Below are 13,917 nucleotides of genomic sequence, written 5' to 3'. Positions count from 1 at the left end.
CCAGCCCACTTCCTGCAGCAGCTAGAAACCATTTTTTCAATGACCATGTACATAAGATTGAGTATGAAAACCCGCCCAAAAAATGGATCAGGAACTCTCCCATTTTCACGCCAGCTGGATACTTAGAATCATTCTCATAAAATTCCGTGCCAGGATGGGGTTCTACCGATATTGGAGAAAATCAGATACCCTCCCAAGCTTCAAAGTCTCATACTGTCCTTCCACAATAACGTACCATTCAGTTCAATGCCTCTACTTCTGACGGTTTTGAGAATGGGTTGAAGCAGGTCTGTGTCTTAGCCCCTACTCTGTTTGGTATAGTTTTCACTGTCGTTGGCTTTCCCTGCCCACGAGGAAGCAGCACACACAATAAGGTGGGAAACTCCTCAACTTAAAAAAAACTAAAAGCCAATACAAAACAGCAACAAGTCTTGGTCAGAGAACTTCCATATGCTGACGATGTCACACGATTCACGCACCAGCAGATCAGCTCCAAATGCTGATGGAGTGTCTATCCCATGCCTGTGGCTTGTTCTCCCTCATCATCAGTGTCAAGAAAATTGTAGTTATGGAATAGAGTATTGTTTCCACCTACGATCAGACTCAACAACAGAGTACCGGAGGCAGTCAGCAAATTCTGCTACCGTGGATCTACGGTAGCAGATAACCTGTCTTTAACAAAGAGGTCAGCACATGTATTTGAAAGGCCATCAACTTTGGTCAACTATCAAAGCAGGCATGGAAAAACAACAAACTAACTTGATCAAGATGCTATCTATAAGGCCTGTATCCTCAGCATATTGCAGTATAGCAGCAAACATTCCCTGCCTAGAAAAAGGGCTCAATAACTTCCACCTCTGGTGTCGATGAAGCATCTTTGGCATCAAGTGGAAAGACAATGGGCAGAATTTTCCCATCCGACCTACCACGGGAATCATAGCAGGCAGGAAATGGACCACGCAAAGGTCCGTTGATCTCGGGTGGAATTTTCCGGCCTTACGGTGAGCCCAGCCAGAAGATCCCATCCAAAGTCACCAATGAAGCAGTCCTTTCAAGGGCAAGTATGCCAAGCACTAATCAAGCAAAGAAGGCTTTGCTGGTTTGGGCATTTGCACAGAATGAATGATGGCTGCAACCCCAAAGGTGTGCTACGTGGGGAGGTACCCCCTTGTCAAGAGATCAGCAAGGTGCCCAAAGCTCCAATGCGAGCTTGCTGTCCAAAGAGACACAAAAGTCCTAAATATCAATCATAACAAGTGGGATATTCTAACTGACGACCAGTGCAAATGATAACACCGGCTGTGGGCAGTATTTCACCGCCCCAATGACATGTGGTTTCAAAAGCTCCAAAGCAGATAGCAGCCCTGCAAACAAGACAGCAGAGATCACCTCGTAAGCAGCAATTGCATGTGGGGTACTGTTGGCAGACGTGGCCTTTCAGGAATTAGCTTCTTCAACCATGAGAAGTGCAGCAGATGATCTCATTGACCTCATCAATTTCTGAGGCTGTAGCTCTCACAGGTGGAAAGATGCAAATCGCGACTTAGCACGGTCTTTCTCATTCTTCCCCAACTATGTTCTCCAGTTAACTCTGTGTATGTTTCCCTTCACAAGTGGGACCCTTTCCCATTTAACATCTCTTTTCTCAACAAGACCTCCAGTGGGAGAGCAATGAAAGCCACCAAAAAACAGCAAGGACCTGGGATTTCCAGCCTACCTTGTGATGGGTGGAACACCCACCCACTTCTTACACAGCAAATATTGTCAGGGGAGGTGATGGACAGGGGAGAGGGTCAGTAGGACAGCACAACTGGCAGCCAGGATTATCTATAACCATAGCAACTTCCTCCCAGTAGTTGCTACCAAATAATCCGTGCAACCATAGCACAAACAATGACACTTGTGCTGCACAGCTGGTGCATGCATGTTGTAAACTACCTAGTCATTTGAAAGAACACCTTCCATGAAAACAAATTCATAAAAAGAAGTATACACAGATTACCAATGTACTCTCATCATTAAACCAAAACTTATTTGAAAAGATACAAGCAACAGCAAATACTCCAATCAGGCAATAAACAATAGGACATTGTGTGTTTGAAAAAATGCAAATATATTTTGTATACTGTTACTGTGCCAGCCTCCTGAGCCAAAAACTCTTAATTAAATAGCTACACCTACTTAAACCATATATGTTGTTATACATAAGGGCAGCACGGTGGCACAGTGGTTAGCACTGCTGCCTCAAAGCGCCAGGGACCCGGGTTCAATTCCCAGCCTGGGTCACTGTCTGTGTGGAGTTTGTACATTCTCTCCATGTCTGCGTGGGTTTCCTCCGGGTACTTCAGTTTCCTCCCACAGTCCAAAAATGTGCCGGTTAGGTGGATTGGCCATGCTAAATTGCCTCTTAGTGTCAGGGGGATTAGCAGGGTAAATGCATGGGGTTATGGGGATAGAGCCTGGGTGGGATTATGGTCGGTGCAGACTCGATAGGGCAAATGGCCTCCTTCTGCACTGTGGATTCTATGATATGTGGTGAGGACATGTCTAACTGGACTGCACCACCAAACACTTAGCTCATGGACTCAATTCTGCACAGGAAAATTATTAAAAACCCACACACAGTACTCAAACTCCACAACAAAGTTATGGTCCAAACCATGATTATGTTCTATAGCTATGCAAGTTACTGCTTTGTCCTCAAAACCAAGTGTTGTTGAATAAATGTAGTTCTAGGTCATTGGCTCACTGACCTGACATCCACGGTGTTGTTTGACTCATGATCAAAAACGGCAAAAGCATCTTTAATATTCTTCTGAAGCTCTGCTATTAAAGCCTCTGTAGTAAATAAAAATGTGACAATTTCAGTATTTCTGGCTGATTTACAACAATGCAGTGTCATAACAATAATAACTTGTATTTAACATAAGCAAACATTCAAAGTGGGTAATATTGCCAAGGTGCAAATAGATGCTCCTGGCCATCAGTTCAGCTCATGGTCAAAAGGACACCTCGTTTTCATACCATTGGTTTCAACCTGAATGAGCAGTTGGATACGGTATTGGGTGAGAATAGAGATTTTGGCACAAGATAGCTTTTGTCTTGTTTTTATTAAGCCAATGAAAGCTCATTCACAACTTGGTGTTGGATGAATCAAGCCAGACAAGTAGCACAAAAGCAATGTTGGTCAAGGCATTAAGGGTGGTGGCAAAGAGAAAGAACTGTTTTTCCCACATGCATGTGAAATCTACCAACACCTGTTCTTGTAGCCACGTTATTTATAACATAGTCATAGAATGGTTACAGCATAGAAGTAGTTCATTCAGCCTGTCATGTGCATACTATCTCTCTGTAAAAGCAACTCAACTAGTCCTATTCAGAGAGTGATAGAATCATAGAATCCCTACAGTGCAGAAGGAGGCCATCGGGCCCATTGAGTCTGCACTGACCCTCTGAAAGAGCATCTTACCCAGGCTGACCTCTGTCCTATCCCTGTAGCCTGTGCACTTACCATGGATAATCCACCTAACCTGCACATCTTTGGACTGTGGGAGGAAACTGGAGCACCTGGAGGAAACCCACGCAGACACGGAAAGAATGAGCAAACTCCACACAGTCACAGCAGAAATCAAACCCAGATCGCTGGTGCTCTATAGCAGTACTAACCCCAGGTTTGATTCCTGCCTTGGATGACTGTGTGGAGTTTGCTCATTCTTTCCGTGTCTGCGTGGGTTTCCTCCAGGTGCTCCAGTTTCCTCCCACAGTCCAAAGATGTGCAGGTTAGGTGGATTATCCATGGTAAGTGCACAGGCTTTGGGGATAGGACAGAGGTCAGCCTGGGTAAGATGCTCTTCCCGAGGGTCAGTGCAGACTCAATTGGCCAGATGGCCTTCTTCTGCACTGTAGGGATTCTATGATTCTATTACTCTATGAATAGGACAAGTTGAGTTGCTTTTACAGAGAGGTAGTATGCACATGACAGGCTGAATGAACTACTTCTATGCTGTAACCATTCTATGACTATGTTATAAATAACGTGACTACAAGAACAGGTGTTGGTAGATTTCACATGCATGTGGGAAAAACAGTTCTTTCTCTTTGCCACCACCCTTAATGCCTTGACCAACATTGCTTTTGTGCTACTTGTCTGGCTTGATTCATCCAACATCATGTTGTGAATGAAACTATTCCCCACCTTTTCTCCATAGCCCTGCAAATATTGTTTTTCTCTTCAGATACTTACCCAATTCTCTTTTGAAAGCCTTACTGAATCTACCTCCACCACACTCTCAGGCAGAGCAGTGACTTAACGAGTCCAATTAAATTTCTGATCAGTGGCGATTCTCAGTATGCTGATGGTGGGGGATTTAGCGAAGGCACTGCCTCTTTTTAGTTTAAAGTTTATTTATTCATCACAAGTAAGGTTTACATTAACACTGTAATGAAGTTACTGTGAAATTCCCCTCGTCGCCACAGTCCGGCGCCTGTTCGGGTCAATGCACCTAACCAGCGCGTCTTTCAGAATGTGGGAGGAAACCCCGGCACCCGGAGGAAACCCACGCAGACACGGGGAGAACATGCAAACTCCACACAGACAGTGACCCAAGTCGGGAATCGAATCCGGGTCCCAAGAGCTATAAAGCAGCAGTGCTAACCACTGTGCCACCGTGCTGCCTTTGCATGTTGAAGAAATGTGGTTAGATTCTTTATTGTTGCAGATGCCGAGCAATTCTGTGGCACAAATATTATTTGCCACTTTCCTACCCAAACCTGTTGTCCAGCTCTAGCTGTATGCAGGTACAAATTGCTTCATTAGCCGAGGAGTTATAATTGGAAGTGAACAATCATCAGTGAACATTCTGACTTCTGAACTTATGATAGAAAGTAATTGAAGAAGCAGTTAAAGATAGTTGGGTCTCAGACACTACCCTGGGGAAAGTGCCTATGTTTGCCTATTTAGAGATTCATGTCTAGTTTTAGTCCTCAAATATGGCTGAGGGTATCAAGAAGGATGACTAAGATTATACCCTGAATTAGAGATCAAAATTAATTAGGATGATCCTGAGGAGTTGACATGTTTCTCAATAGACAAATTAAAGACACAGAGAGCTCAGGACATATTTTTAAAATAATGATTCTATTCAGTTGAATAGGTTATTTGAGATAGATGGGATTGGAAAACTAGGAGTCATGAAGATAAAATGCATATGTAAATCATTAACTTAGGTATTAATAAGTATTTATTTCGTAGCTAGCGCTGCCCACCTCCACAACAACATATTTGGCAGTCACAAAACTGAACTTACCAATCTCTCATGATCACACATGAGCTGCAAAATTAGTTCAAGTTAGAAGTGTGTAAAATACACAGCTTCTGACTACTCAGTCCATCCAATGTCAGAATAATGTTGAGGTGGGAATGCTATTCCTTTTTGATTTTGTTTTATATTATTTGATTTTGTTAACATTATTAGGTGCCAATACTGTTCTGGCATTTTAAGTAATTCTACACTTTACATTGAACATCATTGAATAAAATAATGGCGCAATGGTTTTGATGCGAGGTTATAAATCCCCACATAAGTAAATACCTTTTCAATGCTTTGGGAATAGCACAGCCCTTCTCTTAAGTTTATGGCTTTCGATTATTGTTCAAGAAAATCATTGAAAATAATCTACATACTACCAGTGATTAGGTCTTTTGGCACTGTGCATAGCGTGCCTGCCGCTGAGCCAGGAGCTCTGGGTTTGCGTCCCACCCCAGGACTTAATGGTCAAGGAAGGTGCATTTATAACACAACCAAAGAATCAAACTGCAAAATCCTTCCAACACAGCAATGGCAGGTGGTAAGAGTGGGACAGACTCCTGGTCAGCCATGTTTGATGCAGAGTGACAGCCTTTAAGCTATAAGCGTCTGGTGACAGGCTAGAAAAAACCTCGCTATGGGAATGTCTTGCACACTCGGCATGGGAAGAGAAACAAGAACAACTACAAGTGATGTAGGGAGAACAGGAAGTTAAGAAAGGCTGGAGGGGTTCTTTCTGTTAATTAATGATGGTGTTAATGCATTAGAGAGGGATGACCTAAGTTCAGGAAACCAGAATGTTTGGATTGAGATGAGAAATGATAAAGGTAAAAAGTCATTCTGGGAATGGTGTATAGGCCCTCTAATTGTTACTACATGGTAGAACAGAGTATAAAGGAAGAGATAATGGGAGATTGGCAGAAAGGTACAACAAGAATCATGGGGAATTTTAGTTTACAGATAGACTGGAAAAATCATATGGGCAAAGGTAGGGAGATGAGGCATTCATAGGCTGTTTTCAGGATAGTTCTTGGAACAGTCTGGAGTCAACCAGAGAGCAGGTGATACTGGGTCTGGTACTTTGAAACAAGATGGCATTAATTGATAACCTCATAGTGAAGGCATCCCTGGGGAACAGTGATCAGAATGTGATTGGATTTTACATTCAGTTTGAGGGAGAAAGGAGTGGATCAAAGACTGGTATTTTAAACTGAAATAAGGGCAATTGTGAGAGCATGGAAACAGAGCTAGCTAAAGTTAATTGACAAATGATGTTAAGAGATGGGTTCATAGAGATGCAGCGGCTGGCTTCTAAAGGGATATTTCAGATTTGACATATCCCAATGAAAAAGAAAACATTCTAGGGGAGGACCCACCATCCCTGGTTAACTGAAGGAAGTTAAAGACAGTGTACAAAGATGGAATGGCAGGTCAGAAGATTCGATAGAATATAAAGAACAGCAAAGAATGACAATAAAGATTAATGAGGAAAAATAAGAGTATGAGGAAAAATTACAATCACCTGAGAAGTGGTATTGAGCAAATTGTTGGAGCATTGAGATAGTTGACGCGTTGGTTTTAATTTTCCAAAATCCCCCAGATTCAGGAAAGATTCCATTGGATTAGAAAATAGTAAATGGAACTCCTTTATTCAAAAAAGGAAGGCAGAAAACAGGAAACTACAGGACATATCATACGGAAAATGTTGGAAGCACTTATTGAAGATGTTATAGCAAGGCACTTGGAAATGTTTAAGGCAATCAGGCAGAGTCAAGACATTTTTGTGAAAGGGCAATTATGTTTAACCAATTCATTGAAGTAATCTGGCAAATGGAGTATAATGTAGGCAAATGTAAAATTGTCCATTTTGGCAGGAAAAATCACAAAAGGGTAGTATGCAGGTACAGCAAATAATTAGGAAAGCTAATAGAATATAATTGTTTATTGTGAGAGGAATTGATTTCAAAAGTAGGGAGGCTGTGTTCAGTTGTATAGGGCACTGGTGAGACCACATCTGGAGTATTGTGTACAGTATTGGTGTCCTTATTTAAGGAAAAATGTAAATGCGTTAGAAGCAGTTCAGAGGTTTACGAGACCAATATCAAGAATGGCAGGTTATCTTACAAGGAAAGGTTGAACAGGTTGGACTTGTATCCACTGGAGTTTAGAAGACAACGGTGACTTGGTTGAAACCTTTAAGATTCTGAGGTGACAGAGTGGATGTGGAGATGATGGCCCTGATTTTACCGGCACGGCCCCCCCGAAATCGGGGCGGGCAAGGCTCACAAAACGGCATTTCGCGTTGACTTCGGACGTGATCCTACAAGCCTCAGACGGCCGTGCCGGTAAAATCAGGGCCAATGTTTCCTCTCGTGGGAGAATCTAGAACTAGGGGTCATAGTTTAATTTTTTTTTTTATTCATTCATGGGACAAAGGCGTTGCTGGCTGGCCAGCATTTGTTGCCCATACGTAGTTGCCCTCGAGAAGGTGGTGGTGAGCTGCCTTCTTGAAACGCTGCAATCCACATGCTGTGGGTTGATCCGCTCATTTAAGAAAGAGATAAGGATTTTTTTCTCTTAGTGGGTCATGAGTCTTTGGAACTCTCTTCCTCAAAAGGCATTGGAAGCAGAGTCTTTGAATGTTTTTAATTGAATTGAATTAATTTGATTTGATTTGATTTATCATTGTCACATGTATTGGGATACAATGAAAAGTATTGTTTCTTGCGAGCTGTTACAGACAAAACACACCGTTCATAGAGTATGTAGGGGAGAAGAAAAGGATAGAGTACAGAATATAGTGTTGCAGTTAACGACAGGGTGAAGAGAAAGATCAGCTTAATGTGTGATAGCACCATTCAAAAGTCTGATGGCAGCAGAGAAGGCATAGTTAGATGGATTCTTGATTAACGAGGGGGTGAAAGGCTATTGGGAGGTAGGCAGGAAATGTGGAGTGGCGGTTACAATCAGATCAGCCATGATTTTATTGAATGCTGGAGCAGACTCAAGGGGCTGAGTGGCCTACTCCTGATTCATATGTTTGTATGTAAGAGGGAATAAAATGGTAAAACATAAAAGCGAGATCAATATCTAATATAAAAGCAAAATACTGCGGATGCTGGAATCTGAAACATAAATGGAAAATGTTGGAAAATCTCAGCAGGTCTTACATCTGTGGAGAGAGAATAGAGCCAGCGTTTCAAGTCTGGATGACCCTGATGCGCGATTGATTCACACGGGAGACAAGGTCGTACCCGGGAATAAAGGCTTTTATTCACAACAAGAATAGAGCACAATGCTTAACAATACTATCCCAGACTAAGGGCTACTAGGAAGTAGCAGTGACCTTTATACCCCTGTAAGAAGGCAGGGCCAAACGGAGTGTACCACAGAACAATGCTAACAGGTGGAACACCCCAACCCTAACCCCAACAGCAACAAGAATAACATATGTACAAGTACCCATAGTGGTAACCATCTATGGTTCACCACAGACCCTTCATCAGGACTCGGAGCTAAGAAAATCAGAAAAGATTATCTGGTTTTCTTTGCTCTTAGATCTGGGGAAGAGTCATCCAGACTTGAAACGCTGGCTCTATTTTCTCTGTAAGAAGTTTAACAACACCAGGTTAAAGTCCAACAGGTTTATTTGGTAGCAAAAGCCACACAAGCTTTCGAAGCTCTGAAAGAGCTTTCGAAGAGCTTCGAAAGCTTGTGTGGCTTTTGCTACCAAATAAACCTGTTGGACTTTAACCTGGTGTTGTTAAACTTCTTACTGTGTTTACCCCAGTCCAACGCCGGCATCTCCACATCATGTCTATTTTCTCTCCGCAGATGCTGTCAGACCTGCTGAGATTTTCCGAAATTTTCTGTTTTTGATTCAATATTTAAGGTTGCTCCTTTCTTAATACTGACACAAAACATTTAAATTGGTGACAAAAATTAAGCACAAAATAGCAGTAATGGGGTGTTTAAGGCTACTGCTGAAACCATCAGTTTCCACCAAGGAAAAAAAAGTGAAAAATGCTGTGAATCGGTAATGAAATAAGAAATCGAGTATGCACAAGATTGTGGTTAGTCGAGCTGGATTTTAAATGAACTAATTCGTCGCCTTTTGCGGAACTTTAAAGGACACTTTAACCCTTTCTGATTCCAGTCAGGGAAGATGATCAAGTTTTTACACCGTTTATTTGCCCTGCCACCCTCATTTGTTCAAATGGTTCTTGTCTCGCTGATGTTGGTTTGAAAAATGTCAGAGGATCCAGCTCTTTAAACAAAAGTGGACTCAGCCCCGTTAGTTTTAATATATCCGAGATCTGCCTTGTTTTTAATCGGATGGATGGCTGTGTCTCTCTGGTGCGGCTGAGAGGCGGATTCCTGCAGCCCGGGGGAGTTAATGGCCGCTCTTTGCGCACATCCTCGGCACTACAGGGGCTCCCCGGCTTGAATTTGGTGGGAGAATCAAGCTTCGGGACTGGACTTGTCCCCCGCTCTCCGCTGGGCTGCACCATGATTGTCCCGCTCCTCTCTCCAAGCTGCCTCCCTTACCTGCCGTCTCCTTGTCGTCCGCCATGTTGTTTTGGGGCGGTTGCTAAGGAGCGCTGTTGTCAAGCAGGCCTGGCCACAGGGAAGGTCAATGGCAGGAGAGGATCAGAGAATCCCCACAGTGCAGAAAGAGGACATTCAGCCCCTCCAGCCGGCACTGACGACAATCCCACCCAGTCCCTATCCCCGTAATCCCATGTATTTACCCCGCCACTCCCCCTGACACTAAGGGGCAATTTAGCATGGCCAATCCACCTAACCCACACATCTTTGGACACTAAGGGGCAATTTAGCATGGCCAATCCACCTAACCTGTACATCTTTGGACACTAAGGGACAATTTAGCATGGCCAATCCACCTAACCTGCACATCTTTGGACACTAAGGGACAATTTAGCATGGCCAATCTACCTAACCGTCACATCTTTGGATACAAAGAGGCAATTTGGCATGGCCATTCCACCTAACCTGCACATCTTTGGACACAAAGGGGCAAATTAGCATGGCCTATCCACCTAACCCGCACATCTTCAGACTGTGGGAGGAAACCGGAGCATCCAGAGGAAACCCACGCAGACACAGGGAGAACGTGCAAACTCCACACAGTCACCCGAGGCCAGAATCGAATCGAACCAGGGTCCCTGGTGCTGTGAGGCTGCAGTGCTAACCACTGTGATTTAATTTGATTTATTATTGTCACATGTATTATACAGTGAAAAGTATTGTTTCTTGCGCACTATACAGAGAAAGCATATCGTACATAGAGAACGAAAGGAGAGTGTGCAGAATGTGTTATACTCATAGCTAGGGTATGGAGAAAGATCAATTTAATATAAGGTAGGTCCATTCCTACTCCAAATGAGGGCTCATCTGGCATTTGAACCCGGGATCTCTTGCAAACTCTCTGTTTGTAGCATCCAAAGCAAGAATCATACCCCGAGACCAACAAGCCACTGTGGGCGTGGTGGGCATGTCCCATTCTCCTGTTTCACACTTCATGGCAGTGGGGTTGGGAGGAGGGGTGTTTGCTTTGGATGTAGCCTCTGACACAAACAGTTTATCAATCCTCCTCTGTCCTTTCAGCTTCTAGGTGGAATTTTCCGGTTCCACCCATCGCTACGTGGGCAGGACCTGAAAATCCGGAATGCGATTTTTGCCCTGTTGGACAAAATAAAACCAGTGGCAATTTTTCTCCTCCTGATTTTCACGGCAGGTCCTAGGCTGTTCCACCTAGCTGGCCTTCAGTAGAGAGACTCTGGAGGAGGGCCATGCAATCAACCGTGTTAAGTGACTAGTTTACCTTTGTCACAGTCACATAGGAAGTTATTTGTAACTTTGATAAGAGCTGTGTTCACTGTGGCAGGATGGAAACCTGATTGGAGGGATTTAATTAGAATTTTTCAGGAAAAACAGGCATGAATTTGGAAGGCGACAATGCATTCAAGGACAATGGAGAGGAAAGGGTGGTTGGAGATACAGCAATAGTTTGCAAGGACAGTGGGGTCAAGGGCTGATTTTTTGAGCAAACGGGTGGTGATGGCCAATTTGAAGAAGAAACGGACAGTGCCTGAGGAGAGAAAGCCATTAACATTATCAGCTGACATGGGAGCCAGGAAGAGAAGTTGGGTGATTGATAGCTACATAGAAACATAGGACTTAGAAGCAGGAGTAGGCCTTTCGACCCTTCAAAGTTTGCTCTGTCATTCGATAAAATCATGGCTGTTCTGGTTCTGGTCTGAACTCCACTTTCTTGTCTGCCCCCCATAACCCTTGACTCCCTTGTCTACCAAAAATCTAACTCAGTCTTGAATAAATTCATTAACCCAGCTTCCACTGCCTGCTCAGGGAGAGAATTCTACATTTGAGCAACCCTCTGAGAGAAAACATTTCTCCTCTTCTCCATCCTAAAGGTGAGACATCTTATTCTTGAACTCTGTTCCCTAGTTTTCATCTCCCAGACTAGAGGAAACATCCTTTTGCACCATAGACACATTTAAAGTGGAATACAGATTGTTTACTGGGAATAGGGTTGAGAGAACAGGAGGCAGGTCCCTGGACAAGATGGGCTCGGAGCGGGCTTACCTTAGCCCTGAACCTGTATCTTTCTCTAATTCCTTTCCAATCTTCCCTCATACTTTTGATTTGATTTCATTTATTATTGTCACATGTATTGGGATACAGTGAAAAGTATTGTTTTTTGCACGCTACACAGACAAAACATACCGTTCATAGAGTACATAGGGGAGAAGGAAATGAGAAGGTGCAGAATATAGTGTTACGATCACAGCTAGGGTGTAGAGAAAGATCAGCTTAATATGTTGTGAGTCCATTCAAAAGTCGGATGGCAGCACGGAAAAAGCTCTTCTTGAATCGGTTGGTATGTGATCTCAGACATACATATGTTCATATATTTGTATGTATGAGGGAAGATGGGAGATCAAGTAGAGAAAGATACAAGTTCAGGGCTAGCATAGGAAGAATTCTTAGAGCTCGTTTTGACAGGGTGGACTAGGGAAACAGAGGGAGAGAGGCAGAGGTGGCTGGCTGATCAGATGGTGTCAATCATTGTGGCAATGAAATACCTAAGCTCCTCACACTTACTTTAGGAAAGTCTGTCCAGGATCTGAGGGCACCACATCTAGAAAATACAAATGGCACAGATAGCGGCACAGTGGTTAGCACTGCTGCCTTACAGTGCCAGGGGCTCAGGTTCAATTCCTGGCTTGAGTCACTGTCTATGTGGAGTTTGCACGTTCTCCCCATATCTGCGTGGGTTTCCTCCCACAGTCCAAAAGACATGCTGGTTAGGTGCATTGGCTATGCTAAATTCTCCCTCAGTGTACCCCAACAGGCACCGGAGTGTGGCGACTAGGAGTTTTTCACAGTAACTTCATTGCAGTTTGGGTGGCACAGTGGTTAGCACTGCTGCCTCACAGCTCCAGGGACCCGGGTTCAATTCCCGGCTTGGGTCACTGTCTGTGTGGAGTTTGCACATTCTCCCCGTGCGTGGGTTTCCTCTGGGTGCTCCGGTTTCCTTCCACAGTCCAAAGATGCGCAGGCTAGGTGGATTGGCCATGCTAAATTGCCCATAGTGTCCTGGGATGTGTAGGTTAGAGGGATTGGAGTGGTAAATGTGTAGAGTTGTGGGGATAGGGCCTGGGTTGGGACTGTTGTCGGTGCAGACTCGATGGGCCAAACGGCCTCCTTCTGCATTGTAGGGTTACTATGTTCTATGTACATTGTTAATGTAAGTCCACTTGTGGAGTTTGCATGTTCTCCCTGTGTCTGCATGGGTTTCCTCCCACAGTCCGAAAGACATGCTGGTTAGGTGTATTGGCCATGCTAAATTCTTCCTCAGTGTACCCGAACAGGCGCCGGAGTGTGGCGACGAGGGGATTTTCACAATAACTTCATTGCATTGTTAATGTAAGCCTACTTGTGACTAATAAATGAACTTTAACTTTGTGACAGTAATAAATAAACTTAAAATAATAATTTAAAATTATATATATTAAATGCTGAAGAAAACACTCATAACCTATAGCTTTTGTTTCTTAAACAATATGGTTTTTTAATTGTTCAGAGGAATTTAACTGTGCTCAGTCTTTGAATTCTCATGAATTGCTTAGTCGGCAGTTTATATTAATAGCTGTCCCTTAACACCTGGATATCCTATTATCTTTTCACCATGGATTTACAATCTCTTAATACCACATGCCCTCTGCTTCTTCCTTGAAAAGAAATCCAACCATTCATGTGAGACAGTCAGGTCACAGTGAGAAACTCCAGCTCCACTAGGTCAACAGATCCCTTTTTAAATTTGAAGTGCCAGTATTTTCAGTACACTAAGGAATGGAGATCAAGGGTCATGTGCAACATGCACTTAACACCTTTTTGTGCTGTAACTGTTCAACAATTCATCAGTAAGCTGACATGCTCATATCAGTGTTCTGAAACTGAATGGTACTAATCGTCCCAATTAACAGCTCATTAATATCCATGCATTCAGCTCCTAAACAGCTTCTGCAAATCTTGCTGATTAAAGCTGCACTTATATTGAGCAAGA

At 43.4% G+C, this 13,917-nt stretch overlaps 1 protein-coding gene across 1 annotated transcript in view; it reads right to left on the bottom strand.

Moving 5' to 3' along the window:
* Positions 1-9,879, bottom strand: part of drc8 (dynein regulatory complex subunit 8) — a 36,322-nt gene extending 26,443 nt beyond the window's left edge. The window contains exons 1-2 of the mRNA XM_078229501.1: positions 9,855-9,879; positions 2,754-2,838 (exon numbers count right to left, since the gene is read on the bottom strand). Of these exons, the coding sequence (XP_078085627.1) occupies positions 2,754-2,838; positions 9,855-9,879 (110 nt within the window). The remainder of the gene's footprint in view (positions 1-2,753; positions 2,839-9,854) is intronic.
* Between the last annotated feature and the right edge of the window lie 4,038 nt (positions 9,880-13,917).

The sequence above is a fragment of the Mustelus asterias genome, chromosome 15 (genome assembly GCF_964213995.1).
Source record: "Mustelus asterias chromosome 15, sMusAst1.hap1.1, whole genome shotgun sequence".
NCBI lineage: Eukaryota > Metazoa > Chordata > Chondrichthyes > Carcharhiniformes > Triakidae > Mustelus > Mustelus asterias.
Note: the sequence above shows the minus strand (reverse complement) of the source record. Positions and strands in the feature narration are given on the sequence as shown.